The following is a 22,215-nucleotide window of genomic DNA, read 5'->3' as shown; positions in this document are numbered from 1 at the left end:
TCCAGAGAGGAATCAACCAATCTTCTAGCAGCCCTGGGAGAGCCACACTGGGGACAGAGACTGGAAAGCAGATTTTTACTGAATCCCTCTGTTTTCAGACATCTCACTCTCAACTGTAACAAAAACTAATGGTTTCATATCCTCAGTAGCTTAGCCTCACCAAAGATTAACTTCATCTTTTGGAATGCGGAAGACACAGAAGCTTGATTGTATTAAAGAAGATGTGGAGTTTTAACTGAACCCTTTAAAAAGTTGTAACCAGACCTCTTTTTTGCAATACGTCTCTACAGTCATCTTCAGAGATAGTCATTACCCTCCATTTTCAAACCGTTACAGGGTCCCACAACACTAAGGAACTTTATGTTTTGTTGGTTGCCCATCTATCCATTTCAGGCTTATGCTTCAGATTTTTCTGGTCTGATAATCAGTTACCCCATTGTATGTGACACCTGCTTCTGAAATTTTATTGGCATCTCTCATGTTTTGTTACCTCCTCTCCCATTTTATTTATTCTTGTAGTTTAATTTTTGTTCCTTGCTGTCATTTAAGCGTTAAGAAACAGCAGAGATAGAGTGCATGTTTAATCTATTGCATTTAAATAAAAGTCTCTGAATACTTTTTAATTCCTCATCTGGTATTGCCTTCCTCGCTTATATACCGGTAACATGGAAATACTAGTTTTCTTTCTTCTTTACCGCTTCATTATTTGTTGCTGGTAACTTGAATTGATAGCCTTGGCCCTTGGAGAGGAAATTTGCTGATGCTAATTTAGATCTGAGAAATCCTAGCAAAGAGGCTTGGGAAAAGACAGGTTTGTATGATAAGATTATTTTGCAAAGTGCATGAAGATACAAGCTGATTAATAATTCATTTATGCTGTCTGCCTGTGGTAAGTGGGTGTAGCTGACAACTATAGTATAAATTGCCATCTTGAATTGGATGATGCCTGCTTATAAGTATTTGTAGTTTAGTGATGTAATGGTTCAAGAGAAGACTTCTTAAGTGTACTCATATTTGAGGACCATAGTTCTCAACAAAACTTAGATCAGTGCTAACCACACCCTTTCATCAAGGCTTAGAGTTAAATAATACTGAAAAGTAGACCTAGGAGCAGTGAAGGACACTTTTAAGTAAATGTAAAATAAGATCTCATAACTATGCATTATACCAATAATTGTATTGAATAGCAGTGATATTATCATCTAGCAAGAGGCTATTGACCTGTGTTCCTGCCACTGTTCTTTGGTTCTGAATATATCTGGGACTGATTGATTAGATCAGTTCATTCCAAGAAAGTGAATGATCAACCCAGGAGTGGCCTAGAGTGGAGGGAATTAGTTGGAGAATTTCTGATATAAAATGACTATGTGAGCCTTGAGTGCATTTAAAAGTTCCATAGTCAAATATTAGCCCATTTTGAAAACTAAGAATAGTGCTAGTATCTCCCCAATTTCCTTGTGATTATATCAGGCCTCTCATTCATTGCTTTTTAAGCCAAATTAGATTCTAGCCTACATTTGAAGGCTGAATATGAATCGAGCATAAGGAATAGAGCAATTCATTTTCTTTCCAAATTCAGAAGAGTTAACTTATGAGAAATATCTACATTTTGATTGGGATGTTGGTTATGTGGGTGTATATATTTGTTAAAACTCATCAACCATTTTACATAAAATATATATATTTTATTGCACATAAATTATATCTTAATCAGTTAGTTTTGAAATATGAATCTCTTGTAAACTTTATAAGACTTTCCTTCTTTATATTATTTCATGTAGTATAGTAAGTAAATATCAGTTACACCTCTAATAAGCCATTTGACATGGATTTCCACAACCTCTCTCAAGCTTTAATCCTCTGATCTGTATAATTGAGATTTTAACATACCTACTTCAGAGAGTTGTAAGGACTTCAATTAAAAAAATATATATGTATGTGTGCGTGTGTGTGTATATATATATATATATGTACACACACATATATATGCATACATAAAATACTTAGCATAATACCTGGCACATAGTAGATCCTCAGTATATAGTAGCTGCAAATTATTATTAATATAATATATTAATATAACAATTACTACTATTTGTATAAGTCACTTCTCCTTTGACTTCTCCTTTTATTATCTTTTTACAGAAAACCCATATAGACAGCTGCCTTGTAACTGTCATGGAAGCATGCCTGGAAAGACAGCAATAGAACTTGGACCTCTGTGGTATGTGACCAGCCATAAGAACATACTAAAATTTGATTTATTGATTAATTGCGGATTTTTATTATGTGTGGTAAAAAACACATTTAAATTCAATTGTTAAGTCTAGGCAAATAGTTATGACTCTTCTCCTCCTATGAACCCGAGGTGTTTAATATTTTGAGATTTTTCTCTACCGTTACTGTCTCTAGTTTGTGACAGAACTAAGAGGCAATGGAGATAAAAGAGAAGCCTGGATGATCTGGAAACTAGATAATTCATTTCTGAATAGTAAGAAAGAAGCTTTTTAAAATTGATCATTGTAGATCTAGCATGTGATTTTTAAATGATCACAATAACTTTTTATAGAAGAGCTAACTCATGTAAAATGTCCTAGAAGAATTAGTTTTAAGTGAGAAAGGCATGTGAAAGTGTCTGCCTTTGTTTTAGGTAAAGTTATTTAGATGGTACATAATTGGAAATATTTAATGTGTATATGCTTTTGCATCATTGGTAATAGCTAATTGTACCTTAAAGTTGATTTGGGGTTTTTTTGTTTGTTTGAGATGGAGTCTCGCTCGTTTCCCAGGCTGGAGTGCAGTGGCGCAATCTCGACTCACTGCAACCTCCCTCTCCCAGGTTAAAGCGATTCTCCTGCCTCAGCCTCCTGAGTAGCTGGGATTACAGGCACCCGCCACCACACCTGGCTAATTTTTGTACTTTTATTACAGACTGGGTTTCGCCATGTTTGCCAGGCTTTTCTCGAACTCCTGATCTCAGGTGGTCTGCCTGCCTCGGCCTCCCAAAGTACTAGGCTTAAAGGTGTGAGCCACCACACCCTGCCAAATTATTTTTAATCGGAATCCTTACCTTAAGTTTGTTACTAGAGATTCTTTTTTTTTTTTTTTTTGAGACAGTTTCGCTCTTGTTGCCCAGGCTGGAGTGCAATGGCGCTATCTTGGCTCACCGCAACCTCTGCCTCCCAGGTTCAAGCAATTTTCTTACCTCAGCCTCCTGAGTAGCCAGGATTACAGGCATGTGCCACCATGCCCAGCTAATTTTGTATTTTTTTAGTAGAGACCAGGTTTCTCCATGTTGGTCAGGCTGATATCGAACTCCCAACCTCAAGTGATCCGCCTGCCTTGGCCTCCCAAAGTACTGGGGATGATAGGCATGAGCTACTGCACCCAGCCAAGATTTTTACAGAAATTCAAGATTCCTAACAACATTGTGACAAGAATTGCAAATTTCTTCTCATTACTTTATAAGGTCAAGGCTTAAGCACCTACTAAACCTAGAAATCGACCCAAATGGTAAATGTCTTTGTGCTGATGCTCATTATTTTATCTTCATCTTATTAAATACTCTTAGATTAAGAAAGACCTAGCCAACCCTACCTTCTAGTTCTTCTAAAACTAGTTCTCACCTATAGCATCTGCACATTGATCCTACTCACTGATTCAGAACTGAGGAAATTAAAAATAGCAGGTTACTGGATCCAGAAGGAAGATTTCTAGCCTAACTGCCTTATTTTACACATGAAGAAACTATGGCACAGTGTTTTTAAGTGCTTGCTAAAACTGACCAAAAAAATTCATACCACAGCCAAGGCTAGAACTTAGGTTTTCTGACTCCCAGGACTGAATTCTTTTTTTATTTTTTATTTTTGAGACAGAGTCCCACTTTGTTGCCCAGGCTGAAGTACAATGGCATGATCTTGGCTTACTGCAATCTCCGCCTTTTGGGTTCAAGCGATTCTCCTGACTCAGCCTCCCGAGTAGCTGGGACTACAGGCATATGCCACTGCACCCAGCTAATTTCTGTATTTTTAATAGAGAGGGGGTTTCACCATGTTGGCCAGGCTAGTCTTGAACTCCTGACTCCGCCCACCTCAGCCTCCTGAAGTGGTGGGATTACAGGCGTCAGCCACGACGCCCAGCCTGAATTCTTAATAAAACCTTATGATTTCCACATGAAAGCTATTGTGTTCATGTCTTTACACTCATGAGAATATCTTCCCCCTCTCTACCACCTCCAGTTCAAATTGTACTTTCTTTTTGAAGTCTCTCCTTAGTGCTTCAACCCAATATAATCTCTAAATTCCCTTTAGTGTATCTTCTATTGATCACATATTTGATAATTTAAGATCATATATTCTTTCATATATATTTGCTAACCCGAACAATAGTAACTACCATACATTGAGGATATATAGAGAAGTTTTATTTTTGGCCAGTCATGGTGGCTCACGCCTGTAATCCCAGCACTTTGGGAGGCTGAGGCAGGAGAATGGCGTGAACCCAGGAGGCAGAGTTTGCAGTGGGCCAAGATTGCACCACTGCACTCTAGCCTGGGCAACAGAGCAAGACTGTCTCAAAAAAAAAAAAAGTTTTATTTTACATTTCATGATGAGGAATACAAGACTCAAAAGTAGTAATTACTCAAGATTATATAGCTAGCCCAGCACAGTTGCACACATCTATAGTCCCACCTACTCAGGAGGCTGAGGCAGGAGGATCCCTTGAGCCCAGGAATTCAAGTTCAGCCTGGGCAGCATCGTGAGACCCTGTCTCTTAATAAAAAGATTACATAACTAGTAAGTGGTGGAGCCAGGATTGGAATCCAGTTTATCTTACTCAGAATTTCATTTTTGTCCATTATACCTGTGATTCTCAAATTAAATGGGAAGCATATCAGATTCACCCCAGACCATTTTTGAACCATACCATCACCACATATAATTCTCATATATGTGCTCCCCTGCCCTGTCCTGCCCCACCCTGCCACCATAAACACACCAGAATTAAGATTTTCTATTAGTGACTAGAATGTGCATTGTGAAAACCTGTTCATTGCTCTATTTTCCTGTCTAGATTTATAGGCTTTTGTAAGGTCAACATTGTATATTTTATTTTGGTATATCCTCCACACACCCTTTATGTACCACAGTACTGTATACCTTATGAGAGCTCAATAAATTATTTTTTTTATTAAGGTAACATACACATATAACATTTTCCTTCTTTACCATTTTTAACTATATACTTCAATGATAATAAATACATTTATATTCTTTTACCCCTCTTCATCACCCTCTCCCTTCTCTCCTTCCCAGCCTCAGTAGATTCTTATTAAGTTTCCTTGACTAATTCTCCCCTTCCCAGCCTCAGTAGATTCTTACTGACTTAGGTTTCCTTGACTAATGCTACTAGTTTAGAGAACTGATATGATAAAATGAGTGGCAAATAGAAAATAAAAAGTTTAGGCCAGGCATGTGGTATCTCACACCTGTAATCCCAGCACTTTGGGAAGCCAAGGTAGGAGGATCCCTTGAGCTCAGTAGTTTGAGATCAGCCTGGGCAACATGATGAGACTCCATCTCTATTAAAAAATAATAAAATACTCCAGCCTAGGCAACAGGATGGGACTCTCAAAAAATAATAATAAACAGTTTTAAATTAAATCATAAATTATTTTTTAATTTAAGTATTACTCTGTCATATAATTAATTATATGTCTTACTTAAATTGTGAAGACTTTTTTTTTTTTTAAAGAGAAATATTTCTCAAACCCAGTTCTCTGTATATTCTTTTCTTTTCAGGTCAAGTTCCCTTTTCAATACTGGATTCCTCAAAAGAATGCTATTTGAATCACTTCATCATGGTTTGGATGACATTCAGACCCTAATAAAGACATTAATCTTTGAATCAGAGTGTACGCCTCAAAGTCAGTTTTCAATTCATACACCTTCAAATCTCAACAAGCAAGGTGACTAATTGAATACTAGCTTACTAGCTTTAATTTACTTACCAAAAATACTGTATCTTTTTCAATTGTATTTGATGTTATAATAAAAGCAATATAATTATAGTGTTTTTAGTAAATCCTCTCTAATGAGTCTAATCATAATCTGGTTAATTTTTTTTTTAATTAGATAGTTTTCTTCAGGCTTATAATCAGGCCTGAGATGAATAGATGAATGATGAATAGTATTGTTGATTTTGTTGCGTTTTTTTGGATACTGGGTCTCACTTTTTCACCCAAGCTGGAATGCAAGTGGCACAAACAAGCTGCAGTCTCAACCTCCTGGACTCAGGCGATCCTCTTGCCTCAGCCTCAACCTCCTGTATAGCTGGAACCACAAGCATGCACCACCACACCTGGCTAATGATTTTATAGAGATGGGGTCTCACCGTATTGTCCAGGCTGATCTCAAACTCCTGGGCTAAAGCAGTCCTCCCACCTTGGCCTCCCAAAGTGGCTGGGATTACAGGCAAACCACCATGCGCTGACAATTTTTTTTAAGATAACCTCCCTTTTTTGTGTATTTTTAATTTTACTAGATTTTTTAAAAAGAATTAAAAAAAAAAAAAACCTAAAGTTCCTTTGTGATTTTTATTACCCTAGATCTGCTTTCTAGAAAAAGAAACTTTAGGAGTAATGTGGCCAAAAATTATAATATCTGTGGAGACACAGAAACTAGATTTATACTTCTCATTCAGTAAAGCTATGTGTTTTTTTTCTCTTTAGTACAAACAGCCAATTTTGTAGTTGTATCTTGACTGTTGATATAAAGGTGAGCCTATTGAATATCCTAGTGTTCTCATAAATAATTAGAAGCTGCTATTATAGAGGGTTAAACAATGTAATTTTTGCAGTTCAGTTTGGCCACAGAGTCTCTTGCATATTCATGAAAATAGTGTGGATGGAATTTCATAAAGTTTTATTTAAACTTTGAGTTGAGTTGCTTTATGTCATTCTGTAAAATATTTTCTTTTCCCATTTGCTTTTTCTTTTTTTTAGAAGAAAATGGTGTATTTATTAAAACTACAGATGACACCACAACAGATAATTACATTGCACAAGGTATGTATGCATATATGTGTGTACATTTGTACATATCAGGTCAAAATGGCATATAGCAAAAGGGTAGGAAGAAAAGAGATTGCCATGATAGCCTACTTAAAAATACATTTCATATTAAATGACAACAAAACTGTAGTAAAACTTGTTTATCAACATTCACACATTGGAAATTTCTGTTAACATATGCTTTGTTCACATCTGTAATATATGGTTATCCCTTTGAACGAACTGTATGATCTTGAATCATGTGAATAAAATAAGATCAAATTAGATATGATAAAGTTATATATAATTTTATAGTTAAGATAAAATTTTATTCTAATTCTTTTTAAAATTGCTCGTTAATATATGATTTATAGCAATTCCATTTAACCAGAAGACCTCATTCTCCAGCCAAAAGATTTTATTATATGGCCTTTCATATAATTTAGGATATGTGCATACTTTAAATATAACTGTGTTAGGCACTGTAAATTCATATTAAAAGGACGTTAAGATTTAAAATATCATTGCCTTAATGTCTAAGGTTTTGTTTTGCTTTTTAAAAAACTTTAGATTCCAGATGTGTTTTTGAATACAGATGAAAAGAAGACTGTAGAGTGTTAAGTTTGAAAGAGCGGTGGCCTTTAGTTATAAACTGTAATTTTTTATTAGTTGCTCAACAGTTTAGTGTTGACCTTCAAAGAAAGGAAACTTAAATTCCTTTTAATAGTATATAGTTTAAATAGCTACTGTATACTCTTTCCAACAGCCATGTTCATTTGGCATCTTGATAACTTAAATTGATAATATTCTACCTAATTTCTCTGTTGATAACTTAAATTGATATATTTAATTTGATAACTTAAATTGATATATTCTACCTAATTTCTCTGTTGGAGGGAAGACAAAGAAGCATTATGATACACTGTAAAGAATATTAGATTTGCTGGGCATAGTGGCTCATGCCTGTAATCCCAGCACTTTGGGAGGCCGAGATGGGCAGATCACTTGAGGTCAGAGTTCAAGACCAGCCTTGCCAACATAGTGAAACCCCGTCTCTACTAAAAACACAAAAATTAGCCAGGTGCGTCGGTGCAAGCCTGTAATCCCAGCTACTTGAGAGGCTGAGGTGGGAGAATTGCTTGAACTTGGGAGGCAGAGGCTGCAGTGAGCCAAGATTGCACCACTGCACTCCAGCCTGGGTGACAGATCAAGACTGTCTCAAAAAAAAAAAAAAAAAATTAGATTTAAGATCATTATCCTACTGCAGGCACTGTTATATAAACTCACCCAGGTCCCTCCCCTTCAGCAAAATTGTCTTAAATCCTTTTTAGGATAAAGTAAAACAAATAAGCTTTAAAAATATTTTCAAAAGCCAAGAGCACAATAGCACACACCTGTAATCTCAGCTACTCAGGAGGCTGAAGTGGGAGGATAGTGTGAGGATTGTGTGAGCCTGGGCAACATAGCCAGACTCCATCTTAAAAAAAAAAAAATTGTTTTTAATCTGTGAGCCTTTCTCATATATAAATTAAGGAAATTAGACTAATTTTTGCGGGCTCTTCTATAACTCTTAAATTATATGGTTATTCTAAGGCCATTGGTCAACACAGAAAATCTTAAAATGATAGTACTATGCAAACCCAAAGGAAAATAACTCATTCTGTCAAAGATACGTTATATGTTGATTGCAGTGCTATTCACAATAGCAAAGACATAGAATCAACCTAAGTGCCCATCATCAATGGACTGGATAAAGAAAATGTACATATGTACTATGGAATAATATGCAGCCATAAAAAAGAACAAAATCATGCTCTTTGCAGCAACATGGATGGAGCTCTAGGCCATTATCCTAATAAAATTAATGCAAGAACAGAAAACCAAAGCCCCATGCTCTCACTTATAAGTGGGAGCTAAACTTGGATACTCATGGACATCAGATGGGAATAATAGACACTGGGGACTACTAGATGGAGGAGGGATGGGTTGGGGCCTGGACTGAAGAACCACCTGCTGGGTATTATGCTCACTGCCTGGGTGCTGGTGTTGTTGGGATTCCAAGCCCCAGCGTTACACAATTTACCCATGTAACAAACCTACAGATATACCCTTTAATTGATAAGGAAAGTTGAAATTTTTTGAAAAGGAAGAAATTACTGGGCCAAAAAAAAAATCTGTATACTGCTGATGATAGTCACTATTAAGGTATTACATCAGATTTTTTGCCTCAGATGCTCCTAAAACTTGTACTAAATCTGGGTATCTATCCTTTGACTAGGTGCCTCATTAGATTTCATGCAATTTCAAATTTTAGATTTCAAATTATAATTCTGATTTGATGGATGGATCCCAGGTTGTCCTTTTTGCTTTATGTTTTTATGTAAAAAGGCAACAATTCAGCAATAATTTATATTTATTTTGAATGTAATTTATCATTTTATGTATCAACTTTGCCTTTTTAATACTTTTTTTTTTAAGAGACAGGGTCTTGCTATGTTGCCCAGGCTAGACTCAAACTCCTGGGCTCAAGCGATCCTGCCACATCAGCCTCCCAAGTAGCTGGGACTATAGGTGTATGTCAATGCCCCTGGCACCTTCTGAATACTTTCCTTAAGCAGATGTTAATTACTTTCCCTGAGGAAGTAAGGTTTGACCATAACATTCATATATAAATAATCAAGGATTGAACACCAGGCAAAATCTCATTATAGTATTGGATAGCTATCTCAGTTGTTTTCATGTTGTGATTTTTGGAAGGATACAGTTCTAAAATCTTACTTGCTGTCTTCCTTTCACTCAAAATGAAAAAACTGAGTGCTGTGATGAGAAATAGGCAATGAGATAATAACATTGACCTTTTGTCAGTTTCTCTGTCCAAGCTCTCAAGACTTTGTGTTGTTTTTCTTTGTTTTGTGATTACTGAAGACCCACTATGTATCCAATACTGAGCACTCAGTAGAAATACAGGTATAAAAATGAAAGACATTGTCCTTAGGAACTTAGAATATAACTTGGGGAGAAAGGACTTTTACACACATTAAGGAACTATAAGAAAAGAAAAAAATGACAGAACTTAATCAAACTCTGAGTAGTGTAGTGTAGTATTACCAACAATGAAATCTGTGAAGTGACTGGCCCCAAATTCACAGATGGCTTCCTACAGGAGACAAAATAGAGTGTGACTTGAAGTTGAAGAAGGTAGAAAGGAAGTTCTGATTCAGCAGACAGTTAAATATGAAAATTACATAAGTGAAGGACAGTGAAAATAGAATATAAGAATTAAGATTGGAGGGACAGGTTGAAATAATGTGTCAGGATTTAGACTTGAGACAAATATATAGTTATAAAAGTATTTGGCTTGTAATTTTTAAGAGCATGCTAACTTTGTATGTGTATGTTGCAGGAAAGAGAAAAAGTAATGAAATGATCACAAATTTAGGCAAGAAGCAAAAGACTGATGTCAGTACTGAACATCCTCCCTTTTATTACAACATTCACAGACACAGCATTAAAGGAATGAATATGCCAAAGTAAGACACCCAGTGAATGACAAAGTATATATTTTATATTTTAATAATACTGTGATTTAACTAAAAATACAAAAACCTGATTATTTTTTCTTTTCTTTCCTTGTTGCAGGTTAAAGAAGTTTTTGTGCTATTTATCTCAAGCAGGCTTTCGAGTAAGCCGAACTCATTTTGACCCAATGGGTGTACGCACAGATGCACCTCTGATGCAGTTTAAATCTATCCTTTTAAAGTACAGCACCCCCACCTACACTGGAGGACAGTCAGAAAGCCTTGTCCAGTCAGCATCTGAAGATACAGTAACTGAAAGAGTTGAAATGTCAGTGAATGACAAAGCAGAAGCAAGTGGCTGCAGAAGATGGTAAACGTAGAAAAGAGTTGGTTCTCAGGTGTCTGTATAGATGGCCTAATAGTTCTCTATACCAACTGTAGTTATTTTTCTGTTCTTTCAATTCAGTAGAGTAAAAATAAAAAGACAGTGTCATTTTCATTCAGAAACTGACCAGTTTCTAACTTAGCTGGTTTGGGAGCTTTGCTTTCCAAGTTCTTTTTGTTTTAAGGCAAACTTAAAATTTTAATGGAAGCATTTCATATGAAGCCAAGTCTCACTGAGATCACCCTACTGCTTAATCATTCGGAAAATTTTCACATGCAAAGTGTTTGGAATTTTATGTATGTTATGAAAGCTATCTTTTACAATTCTTAATCACATCTCTGCTTAAACTGATTCATGATGTTTATGTTTTCCTATTTGTAGTGTACAAAATGAAGCTGAAGACTCACATATTAAAATGACCCTGAATAGAATAGGAAGAACAATGTTCTTACAGGTCATAAATGTTTTTCACAATTAGAAAACTAAAATATGTACCCATTTTTAAGAAATCATACTTCTCCCCACATTGATCTTTTCATTTCTTACTAGCTTTTGAGAAATTAAATACTTGCCTGAGATAGAAGTACTTTATTTTTATAACTTTAGGGTCTAAATGAGTAAACTTCAAAGTAAGATTTTGTCAAAATAAATTGAGACCATTGTTCTAATACTTGTTCATGAGCACTGAAATCCTGAAGAGGGGAGATTTGGTTATAAATTAAACAGGTTGGGTGATCTTAAGTGCCTCAGTTAATGCACGTACAGTATTCATTTGGTTGGTTGTACTACCTCTCAGAAGTAAAATTTGTCACCTTATAGAGTGAGAGTTTTTGGGTTTGGGGGTTGTTTTTTTGTTGTTGTTTGGTTTGGTATTTTTGGTTTTGTATTTGTATAAATTTTTTGTATAATTAGCCCAGGCTGATGTAACTATAAAAATTAGTTGAAAAAAAATATATTGTTTCCTTAATGGAATTTTTACTTCATTTGAATATAAGATTTTGGATGAAAGGATTTGGTTTAAAGTTTGGGTTTTTGTCTCAAGGATTTAATCCATATTTATCCGTAAATATTTCTTAAGGTATGTAACTTTTTACAAACATTAAGTCAGGGGTTGGGGGAGGAGGGGGTGGTCATTATTATAACTGAAAGGTTTAAATATACTACCTAAGAAAAAAGTACTTCTGTGACATATACAAAAAAATCTGGTGGATGGGCATTAGATGAATATAGAATATTAATTTTGCAGAAATGAAGGAAAATCTCTTTGTGCTATTACAGCATATTCCCAAGACAGTTTATTTTCCTTTCTCCAATTAATGTGGTCATAAATTTCAGTAAAATCAAGAAATAGGTGAAGTGCAAGCTAGTTTCTATAATGACCATTAAAAAAATTCTGCTCTGTAATTCTTGCCAGTTAAAATTATAACCTGCAAATGAGCAGAATGAGTTTTTTGTTCATATTATTAAAAATAAAAATTAGTATAAATCCAGGAGGCAAACTATCCTAGCACTCAGATTATCTGATTTAATACATATTATTGAATATCAGTCCCAAATTTTGCTAAATGCTTATCAGCATGATATGTGTTGATCAATGATGAGTAGGGCTTAATGCAAAGATCCTAATTTAATTTTAAAAACCTGTAAATTGCTATTATCTAAAATATATGTGTATATTAATTTCACATATAAAGGCAGATTTTTCAAAGAAAAATTTGATAGGAGGTAGTTTAGAACTCTGTGATCAGGTACTACATCAACCAAAAGAGGAAATACTTTAAAAATTCCATTTAGCAACCTGAGCAACCTGAGCAATCTTATTCTCGTAACAATAGTAGTAATTTGGGACACTGCAAATGTTTATCACATTGTAAAGTTACATCAGTTGTATCCTTTCATTAAAACTTGATAAACAAAAGAACCAGTTAAGGAAACCAGTGTGTTGACTCTGCTAGTTGCTAATGTTAATACTCTAGCCATACACTCAGGAAATGGGAGAGGTAACCAAGGGATGGGTTTGGGGGTCACTGTGGTGGACTTGGGGCAAAACTCCACTTCTACTGACTTCCACAAGACTCCACTCTGAATAAATGTGTGATATTCTGGTTGCCCAAAATTAGAACTAATTCAACATATTTGGTGAGCCCAAAAGGTCTAGGAATTTCTTTCTGCACTGTATAACTGCTCTGGTAAATGGCCCCAGATTACTCTGGAGAATGCTAAGAGATACATAATACATACTTGTGATATGTCAGAGTCCTTTCTCCAAGGCCTCCAGAAATTGAATTAAGTCAGACCTGAAAATTAGATAAGGGCTCATGATTACTATAGTGGCTCAAGTCAGACAGTTTTTAGTAACATAAACCAAATAGGACTATCCATTTTCGTTCTTTAGATCACATGATCCTTCAGCCAAAGCCAGACCTCATGTTAGACTATACTGATTATCCTGTGGTTCCTGCTGTCTATTACAGTAACCATGCCCACCTTTCTAGTCTAGCAATTGAATGCACTACTTTGTCTCTGACACAATACAGTCTTGAAAATGCACATTGAATCATGGAGTGCATTCCCACTGAAGCATCTCCCACTGGCATCTCTGGCCTACAGACAGACTATACAGCTTTTCAGGAGTGCTGGTGATCTGCTCACCAAGTGTTTTTCTCAATGCCTTGGTAAAGAGAGTTGACTGGACTCTTATGAGGGATACAGTTAGAGGATCACTCATATGAAACCCTCTCCAACATGGCCCTTCTTCTTTGATTTCTTTTCTCTACATCATACCAAGGAGTTTCTGGCATATCATCTCTAATTTAGATGAGCCACTGCTGAGTCAAAATGTCTTTCCACCAAGTAAAAAGGACTACTTCGAGCTGTTCAGTCTGATAGACTGAGCCAAAATCTCTGCTATAGGTTTACCCATAATAATCATTTGGCCCAATTTATGTCCTTTCTTTCAAGGTCCTACATACTCAGAATCTAGTTCCACAGATATTCTCCACCTATCAATATTAAGATCCAAAAAAAGACTCTTTCAGACCACACATAGTATTTGTCTCCCTGGGACATGCTGGGATCTGACTCAAACTGTGTCCTGGAAACAATGAGGGATTGTAGGGATAGGACATATGGGCTTCTTTGTGCAAGGTAACTAACTCCTTTAAGTGAGGTTATTAAGGGATTGGTCAGTCAAGGTAACAAGCATATCTAAGGGGTTCCTTCACCTTCAAGTGGGGAGTTTGGGATTTAGGATACTCAACTCATCGAAGTCTTCCCAAAACTCTTATTTTCAGAATACCACTTTTTCCTGACCAGTTTCCCTACTCTTGTAAGACCCAACAAGATAGGGATTCTGCCAGCTTGCAGAATCCTAGGAAAAACATTCCCTAGAAAGTGGAATAGTAATTGTAATAGCTTATATTTATATGAGACTTAGTACTACACAGTGCTGTCTTTACATAGACTATATAATCCATAGCAGTAGTTATGATCATCCCCACTTCATAGAAAAAGAAACTCAAGCTAAACAAGATTAACTTATTTATCCAGTGCCACTCTAAAACTGGCTAGTTAAAGAACCAGGATCCAGTCCCGGGCCAACTTCAGAGCTCATGCTTTAGCCACTTGGTAATCTTCCTTTATTGAATAACACATAAAGATGTACGTAAAATAGAAGATTACTTTAATACTTATTTGGCCAAAGGCAGTCCGGTAGAAACTTATGGAACAGAATTAATCACAAAAGAATAGTTAACCACTGCCCTATTGTACATTTTCCATTTCTAAAACCTCTTAACCACTATACTTTATAATCTATGCCTATATAGAAAACACTGTTATCAACTTCGTTCTCATTTCCTATGGCCAATATTGTTCCAGAGCTTTAGTTTTAGATTAATAGAAAAATCACTGCAAATTCAACCTTTTGAAGCTAAAAGATAAAAGCCCATTGAACTCCAGATCTCTCTCAATAATCAGTTACAACTTGAAAATCTCAATACATTTGGTGAGAATCTCCTCTCTGAAGTCCAAATCCGTAAAGATTTTGTTACACACAGTAAAGTCCTCACTTACTGCTGCTGATAGGCTCTTGGAAACGTGACTTTAAACAAAATGACTTATAATGAAACCAACTTAACCATAGGATAATTAATATAAACAAGAATTAAGTCCCTACACCACATTCCTGGTCACAAAAACATCACCAAACTCCTAAGTAGAGACCCCAAACACTTCTAATATTAAACACTGAAATACATGTGAGCCATGCATACATCTAAGAAAGATCAATAAAAACAACAATTTACCCAAGTTTTGGTAAATCTGAGTGACAGCAATTGTAATGGTGGGGGGTTTAAACTGAGTAATAAATGTTTGCAAAGCAAAAATTATAAGGAGCACCTCCTACCATTGCACAGTTCAAACACAATAACAAATATGGTGGGCTCACTGAGCACTGTTGTACTGCATCTTTTTTTTTTGTCATAGACACCTTTTTGATTATGATTTACTTCACACATTTTTATTTTACAAGAATTTGTGTTCATTTACTCATTTTCCAACCTGCTTATTCCAGTTCAGGGTAGCAGATGGCCAGAGCCTGTCCCAGCAGCTCAGGGCACAAGGCAGGAAGCAGCCCTAGACAGGATGCCCATCCCATGGCAAGGTGCACTCACACACACACTCACACTTATTCACACTAGCACATGTAGACACATCAGTGACCCAATATGGGCATCTTTGAGATGTGGGAGGAAGTTGGAGCACCAGGAGAAAACCCACATAGATGTGGGGAGAGCAGGCAGACTCCACACAGACAACGGCGCCACCAGGGAAGTGATTATTTTTTGGTCATCAACATTTTAACAAAACACTTTTTTGAGGACCTGCTGTACTTTCAAAGATAAAGCAATTCATGTTTTACAGATAGAAAGAACCATAGACAACATCAACCCCTCCATCAGAGAAAACACTGCTAATGGGGTTAAAGAACTAAGATATTTGGCCAAGGTTACACCATATTTAGGTACAGAAATGAGCCAAGAGTGCAAGTGTTTTATTTTCATCTAGTTTTGGTTTGGTTTTGCCAAAGCAATACATATACATTATTTAGCAAGTCCAGTTAATTCTTAGGAGTGAAAGAGGTAAGCTAAGAATCTACTTACTATTTTAAAATAATATACCATGCTGGGCGCGATGGCACACACCTGTAATCCTAACGCTTTGGGAGGCAGAGGCGGGTGGATTGCCTGACCTCAGGGGTTCAAGACCAGCCTGGGCAACACGGTGAAACCCCATCTCTACTAAAATACAAAAAATTAGCTGGACATGGCAGCGTGTGCCTGAAATCCCAGCTACATGGGAGGCTAAGTCAGGAGAATTGCTAGAACCTGGGAGATGGAGGGTGCAGTGAGCCAGGATCACGCCACTGCACTTCAGCCTGGGTGACAGAACGAGACTCCATCTTTAAAAAAAAAAAAAGCAAAAGAAAATAATATACCAATAGTATTCAATAGTATTCCTGTATTCCATTTTAGGCATTATCTATTAAATTCTAACTACAGAAGGCCGGGCACACTGGCTCACGCCTGTAATCCCAGCACTTTGGGAGGCCAAGGCAGGTGGATCACCTAAGGTCAGGAGTTCAAGACCAGCCTGACCAACATGGTGAAACCCCATCTCTACTAAAAATACAAAAATTAGCCAGGCATGATGGCACATGCCTGTAATCCCAGCTACTGGGGAGGCTGAGGCAGGAGAATCTCTTGAACCCAGGAGGCATAGGTTGCAGTGAGCCGAGATTGTGCAATTGCATTGCAGCCTGGGTAACGAGCAAAATTGTCTCAAAAAAAAAAAACAAAAAACAAAAAACTACAGAAGATACAGATGATTTAATTTTCTTAAACAATTGTTGAGACATCCATTCTATGATTTCTGATCTTTTTAACAGAGAGAAGAGAGGGAGAATATGTGTGTGTGTGTGTGTGTGTGCGCGCGCGCGCACTTTCTGGAAATGTTAGCATCTTTTTATCCTATATTATGCTTGCTGTGCATCTTTTAAAAAAAATTATTTGTGCTAGGCATTCTCTGGGTTCTTGAGAACTTCAAGTCCTGGCCAGGCGTGGTGGCTTACACCTGTAATCCCAGCACTTTGGGAGGCCAAGGCAGGCGGATCACGAGGTCAGGAGATCGAGACCATCCTGGCTAACACAGTGAAACCCCGTCTCTACTAAAAATACAAAAAATTAGCCAGGTGTGGTGGCACGTGCCTATAGTCCCAGCTACTTGGGAGGCTGAGGCAGGAGAATCCTGAAGGTGGAGGTCGAACCCAGGAGGCAGAGGTTGTAGTGAGCCAAGATTGCACCATTGCACTCCAGCCTGGGTGACAGAGCGAGACTCCCTCTCCAAAAAAAAAAAGAAAAAAAGAAAAGAGAAAAGAAAAGAAATTAAGAAATTCAAGTCCTTCACCTCACAGTAATTTTCTTACATTGTTTAATAATTTTCTTTCCTTCATCTTTCTCTTCCTGAAACTTTCAGATTTCAGACCTTCTGGGTAGATTTATTTAATTATTATTTTTTACTCTATTTCCATCTTTTTATTACTTTATTTTATTTTTTTGATATAAAGTCTTGCTCTGTCTCCCAGGCTGCAGTGCAGTGGTGCAATCACTGCTCACTGCAGCGTTGATTTTCCGGGCTCAGGTGATCCTCCCACCTCAGCCTCCTGAGTAGCTGGGACCACAGGCATGAGTCACCACACTTGGCTAATTTTTAAATTTTTTGTAGAGATGAGGTCTCCCTATGTTGCCTAGGCTGGTCTTGAACTCCTGGGATCAAGCAGTCTTCCTGACTCAGCCTCCCAAAATGCTAGGATTATAGGCGTGAGCCACCACACCTGGCCTTTATTACTTTCTGTGATATACATTTCACATTACATTCTAGTACTTCTGTTAGGGTTATTTTGTATTTTTAAATTGATATATCATAATTGTACGTATTTTGGGGGTACATGGGATATCTTGTTACATGTATATACAATGTGTAATCACTTCCCAGAGGCCCCCAACTCCAAATACTGTCATATTGGAGCTTAGATTTTCACGTACGAATTTGGGGGAACACAAACATTTAGTCCATGGCATTGCATTATCTCTTCTTTCACCTTTGCATCTTTGTTTTTTAAAAAATTTTTAATTATACCCTTTAACAGCATCTCCCAATCCCTCTCTATACCCAACCCCTAGCCCCAGGCAACCACTGTTCTGATTCTGTGAGTTTGACTGTTTTATATTTCACATGTAAGTGAGAACATGTAGTATTCGTTTATGTCTGGCCTATTTCACTTAGCATAATGTTCTTCAGTTTCATCCACGTTGTCACAAATGACAGAATTCCCCTTTCAAATGGCTGAATAGTGTTCCATTGTATATATACACATTTTCTTAATCCAGTCATCCATCAGTGGACACTTATGTTGATTTCATATCTTAGTTATTGTGAATAATGCTGCAACAAAATTGGAGTGGCTGCAATAAACATAGGAATGCAGATATCTCTTTGACGAATGATTTCATTTTCTTTGGATAAATACCAAGAGTGAGGTTGCTGGATCATATAGTTTTGTTAGAGAGAGGGTCTTGCTCTGTCATCCAGGCTGGGATGAAGGGGCACAGTCATGATTCACTGTTGCCTCGAACTTCTGGCCTCAAGCAGTCCTCCCACCTCAGCCTCCCAAAGTTCTGAGATTACAGGCATGAGCCACCAAACCCAGTTTTATTGTTATTTTGTAGGGAACCTCCATATTGTTTTCCATAAGGGTTATACTAATTTACATTCCCACTAACAGTGTACAAGGGTTCCTTCTCCATACCCTTGCCCATATTTATCTCCTTTTTGCACAATAGCCATTCTAACAAATGTGAGGTGATATCTAATTTGCATTTTCCTGATTAGTAATATTCAGCATTTTTTCATATACCTATTGTCCACTTGTATGTATTCTTTTGAGAAATGTCTATTCAAGTCCTTTGCCCATTTTTTAATCAGATTGTTTTCTTGCTTTTGAGTTTTTCGAATTCCTTATATGTTTTGGATATTGACTCCTTGTTAGATGTGTGGTTTGCAGATATTTTCTCCCATTCTGTAGGTTGTCTTTTCACTCTGTGGATTGTTTCCTTTGCTGTATCAGAAGCATTTTAGTTTGATGGAATCACATTTGTCTATTTTCATTTTTGTTGCCTGTGCTTTTGAGGTCATATCAAACAAAATAATTGCCCAGAGCAGTGTCAAAAAACTTTTTCCCTGTGTTTTATTTTTACTAGTTTTACAGTTTCAGGTAGTTCAGTTCAGTTTTATAGTTTCAGGTCTTAAGTCTTGAATCCATTTTGAGTTTTGCTTGCTTTTGTTCTAGAACTATAGGTATGCACCACCATATATGGCTAAATTTTTTATTTTTTGTAGAAACAGGATATCACTATGTTGCTCAGGCTGGTCTTGAATTCCCACCTAGATTGCCTTGAAGACAGAAAAACTTGGAAGAAATATAGATGTTAAATGTGACTCTTGAGAGGGCTAAAAAGGAAGTGAAGTACATGTTATAGAAAGCTTTTTATCTTAGAGAATATATTCTCATGAACAGAATGTTGGTAGAAATATGAATATTAATAAATGCTTCTGGTGAGGTCTTTGATGAAGAACCTAACAGTGGAAACTGGAGAAAAGGCAATCCTTGATATAAAGTGGCATAAAACTTGGCTAAATTAGTGGGGCATGATGGTATGCACCTGTAGTCCCAGCTACTCAGAAGACTGAGGCAGGAGGATCACCTGAGCCCAGGAGTTTGAGGCTGTAGTGTGCCATGATCATGCCTGTGAAGACCATAGTGAGACTCTCTTAAAAAAAAAAAAAAACACACACACACAAAAAAAAAAAAAAAAAAAAAAAAAAAAAAACACAGGGCCGGGCACGGTGGCTCACGTTTGTAATTCCAGCACTTTGGGAGGCCGAGGTGGGAGATTGCCTGAGCTCAGGAGTTTGAGACCAGCCTGGGCAACACAGTGAAACCCCGTCTCTACTAAAATACAAAAAATTAGCCAGGTGTGGCACTGTGCACCTGTAGTCCCAGCTACCTGGGAGGCAGAGGCAGGAGAATTGTTTGAACCCAGGAGGCAGAGGTTGCAGTGAGCTGAGATCACGCCACTGCACTCTAGCCTGGGTGACAGAGCAAGACTACATGTCAAAACAAAACAAACAGAAAAACCCACTAAGTTATGTTTTACTGTTGGGTAAAAACTAGAACTTATAAGCCACGAACTTGGATATTTAACTGAGATTTTCAAGTAACAAGTGTTGAAGGCGCAGCCTGATTTCTCCTTGCTGCTTAGAATAAAATGTGAGAGGAAAGAGATAAATTGAGGAGGTAACTATTAGGCAAAAAGCAACCAGCACTTGAAGATTTTCGAGAGTCTCATCCTATCCTGATTGCAGAGGATGCTAAGTAACAAATATACTGTTGGAAAGGCATGCTGTGGAGAGAGGGCCAAGGGAGCAGCTGGACAACCTTTTGCTGAAGAGATTAGGTGTGTGACTCGTGGATGTAATCAACTGTCTTAGCAAAAGCCAGAAATAGAGATGGGGTTATCCAGGAAGGATCTATCAAGAGATAGGTCTATCAATCAACAAGATCTCCCTTGTCTAATGGCATGGACCTCCATGGGATGAGACATGGGAGACAAACAAGGATTTTGAGAATGTTATAGCAGCAGAAACATCGCCCGGCTTAGAATGAAAGGGACAGAGACTATACAAAATGCAAAAGGTTGTTGGACTCTCAAAATTCTACAGGCAGGGAACAGGCTGATAGGGCTACTCAACCGCAAACATGTGCTACCTTTTGAGAGGAAAGAATAACTCCAAAAGCAGAGGCACAGGTGCAAAAGCAGAGGGCAGACAGGTGGCCCCCCTGGAGAGCCAAAGGAGCCTCCATGGACCCAGAGTGTGGAACACTATGACTCCAGAGAGCAGAGCATTAAGCTGCAGAGGGTAATTCTCAAGCTGTCAAACCTAATGGAATTTTCTCTGCTGGGTTTTGAGCTTGTTTGGGATCTGTGATACCTTAATTCATTCCTCCTTCTCCCTTTGGGAATGGGATTGGCTATCCAATGCTTGTCCCACCATTGTATTTAGGGAGCAGATAGTTTTCTAGTCCACAGGTCAACAGATAGAAAGGAATTATGCCCTACGATGGATCATACCCAAGAGTATCACCCATACCTGATTAGGTAAGATTTGGGGCTTTGTGGGTTAAAAAATATTTACAAGAGGTATTAGATGTACAGGTTGATGCTGGAATAGGTTGATTTAGGGGGATGTTGGATTGAATGAAGGTATTTTGCCTGTGGGACAGACTTGAATTTTGAGGGATCTGAGAGTGTACTATAATGAATTGAATAGTGGCCCCCAAAAGACATGCCTACCCAGACTTCAGAATGTGACCTTATTCGGAATAAGGGTCTTTACAAATGTAATTAAGGATCTTGAGATGAAATCATCCTGGATTAAGGTGGATCCTAAATCCAATAACAGCTGTCCTTAGACAGAAAAGAAGACATAGACACAGAGGGGAAGGCCACGTGAAGATGCAGGCAAAGTCTGGGCATGGTGGCTCATGCCTGTAATCCCAGCACTTTGGGAGGCTGAGGCTGGTGGACCACCTGAGGTCAGGAGTTTGAGACCAGCCTGGCCAACATGGTGAAACCCCATCTCTACTGATAAAAGTACAAAAAATTAGCTGGGCATGGTGGCACATGCCTGTAGTCTCAACTACTCAGGAGGCTGAGGCAGGAGAATCGCTTGAACTTGGGAGGCAGAGGCTGCAGTGAGCCGAGATTACGCCACTGCACTCCAGCCTGAGCAACAGAGCAACACTCCATCTTAAAAAAAAAAAAAAAAAAGTGGGGGGGGAGGCAAAGACTGGAGTGATACATCCAAAAGTTAAAGAATGCCACAAATTGCCAGTAGCCACAAGAAGCTAGGACAGTATAATGGAATGGATTCTCCCTCACAGCTTCCATAAGAAATCCACCCTACTGACACCTTGATTTCAGATTTCTGGACTCCAGAACTGTGAGAACAAATTTAAGCCACCAAGTTTGGAATAATTTGTTATGAAAACCTTAGAAAATTAAGATAGGGTGTAAACATTCATTCTACCACCATTAAGTATGAAATTAGCTGTGTGTTTTTTCTTAAATGCCTTTTTA

General features: G+C 37.5%; 1 protein-coding gene across 1 annotated transcript in view; it reads left to right on the top strand.

Annotated features, from left to right (window-relative positions):
- TRMT1L (tRNA methyltransferase 1L) overlaps positions 1–12,883 on the top strand; it is a 39,746-nt gene extending 26,863 nt beyond the window's left edge. Inside the window, exons 11-15 of the mRNA XM_015449925.4 lie at positions 2,146–2,224; positions 5,802–5,968; positions 7,004–7,066; positions 10,455–10,581; positions 10,691–12,883. Of these exons, the coding sequence (XP_015305411.3) occupies positions 2,146–2,224; positions 5,802–5,968; positions 7,004–7,066; positions 10,455–10,581; positions 10,691–10,943 (689 nt within the window). The 3' untranslated portion in view covers positions 10,944–12,883. The remainder of the gene's footprint in view (positions 1–2,145; positions 2,225–5,801; positions 5,969–7,003; positions 7,067–10,454; positions 10,582–10,690) is intronic.
- Positions 12,884–22,215: the final 9,332 nt, after the last annotated feature.

This window comes from Macaca fascicularis, chromosome 1 (genome assembly GCF_037993035.2).
Source record: "Macaca fascicularis isolate 582-1 chromosome 1, T2T-MFA8v1.1".
Lineage (NCBI taxonomy): Eukaryota > Metazoa > Chordata > Mammalia > Primates > Cercopithecidae > Macaca > Macaca fascicularis.
This window is presented reverse-complemented; position numbering and strand designations above follow the sequence as displayed.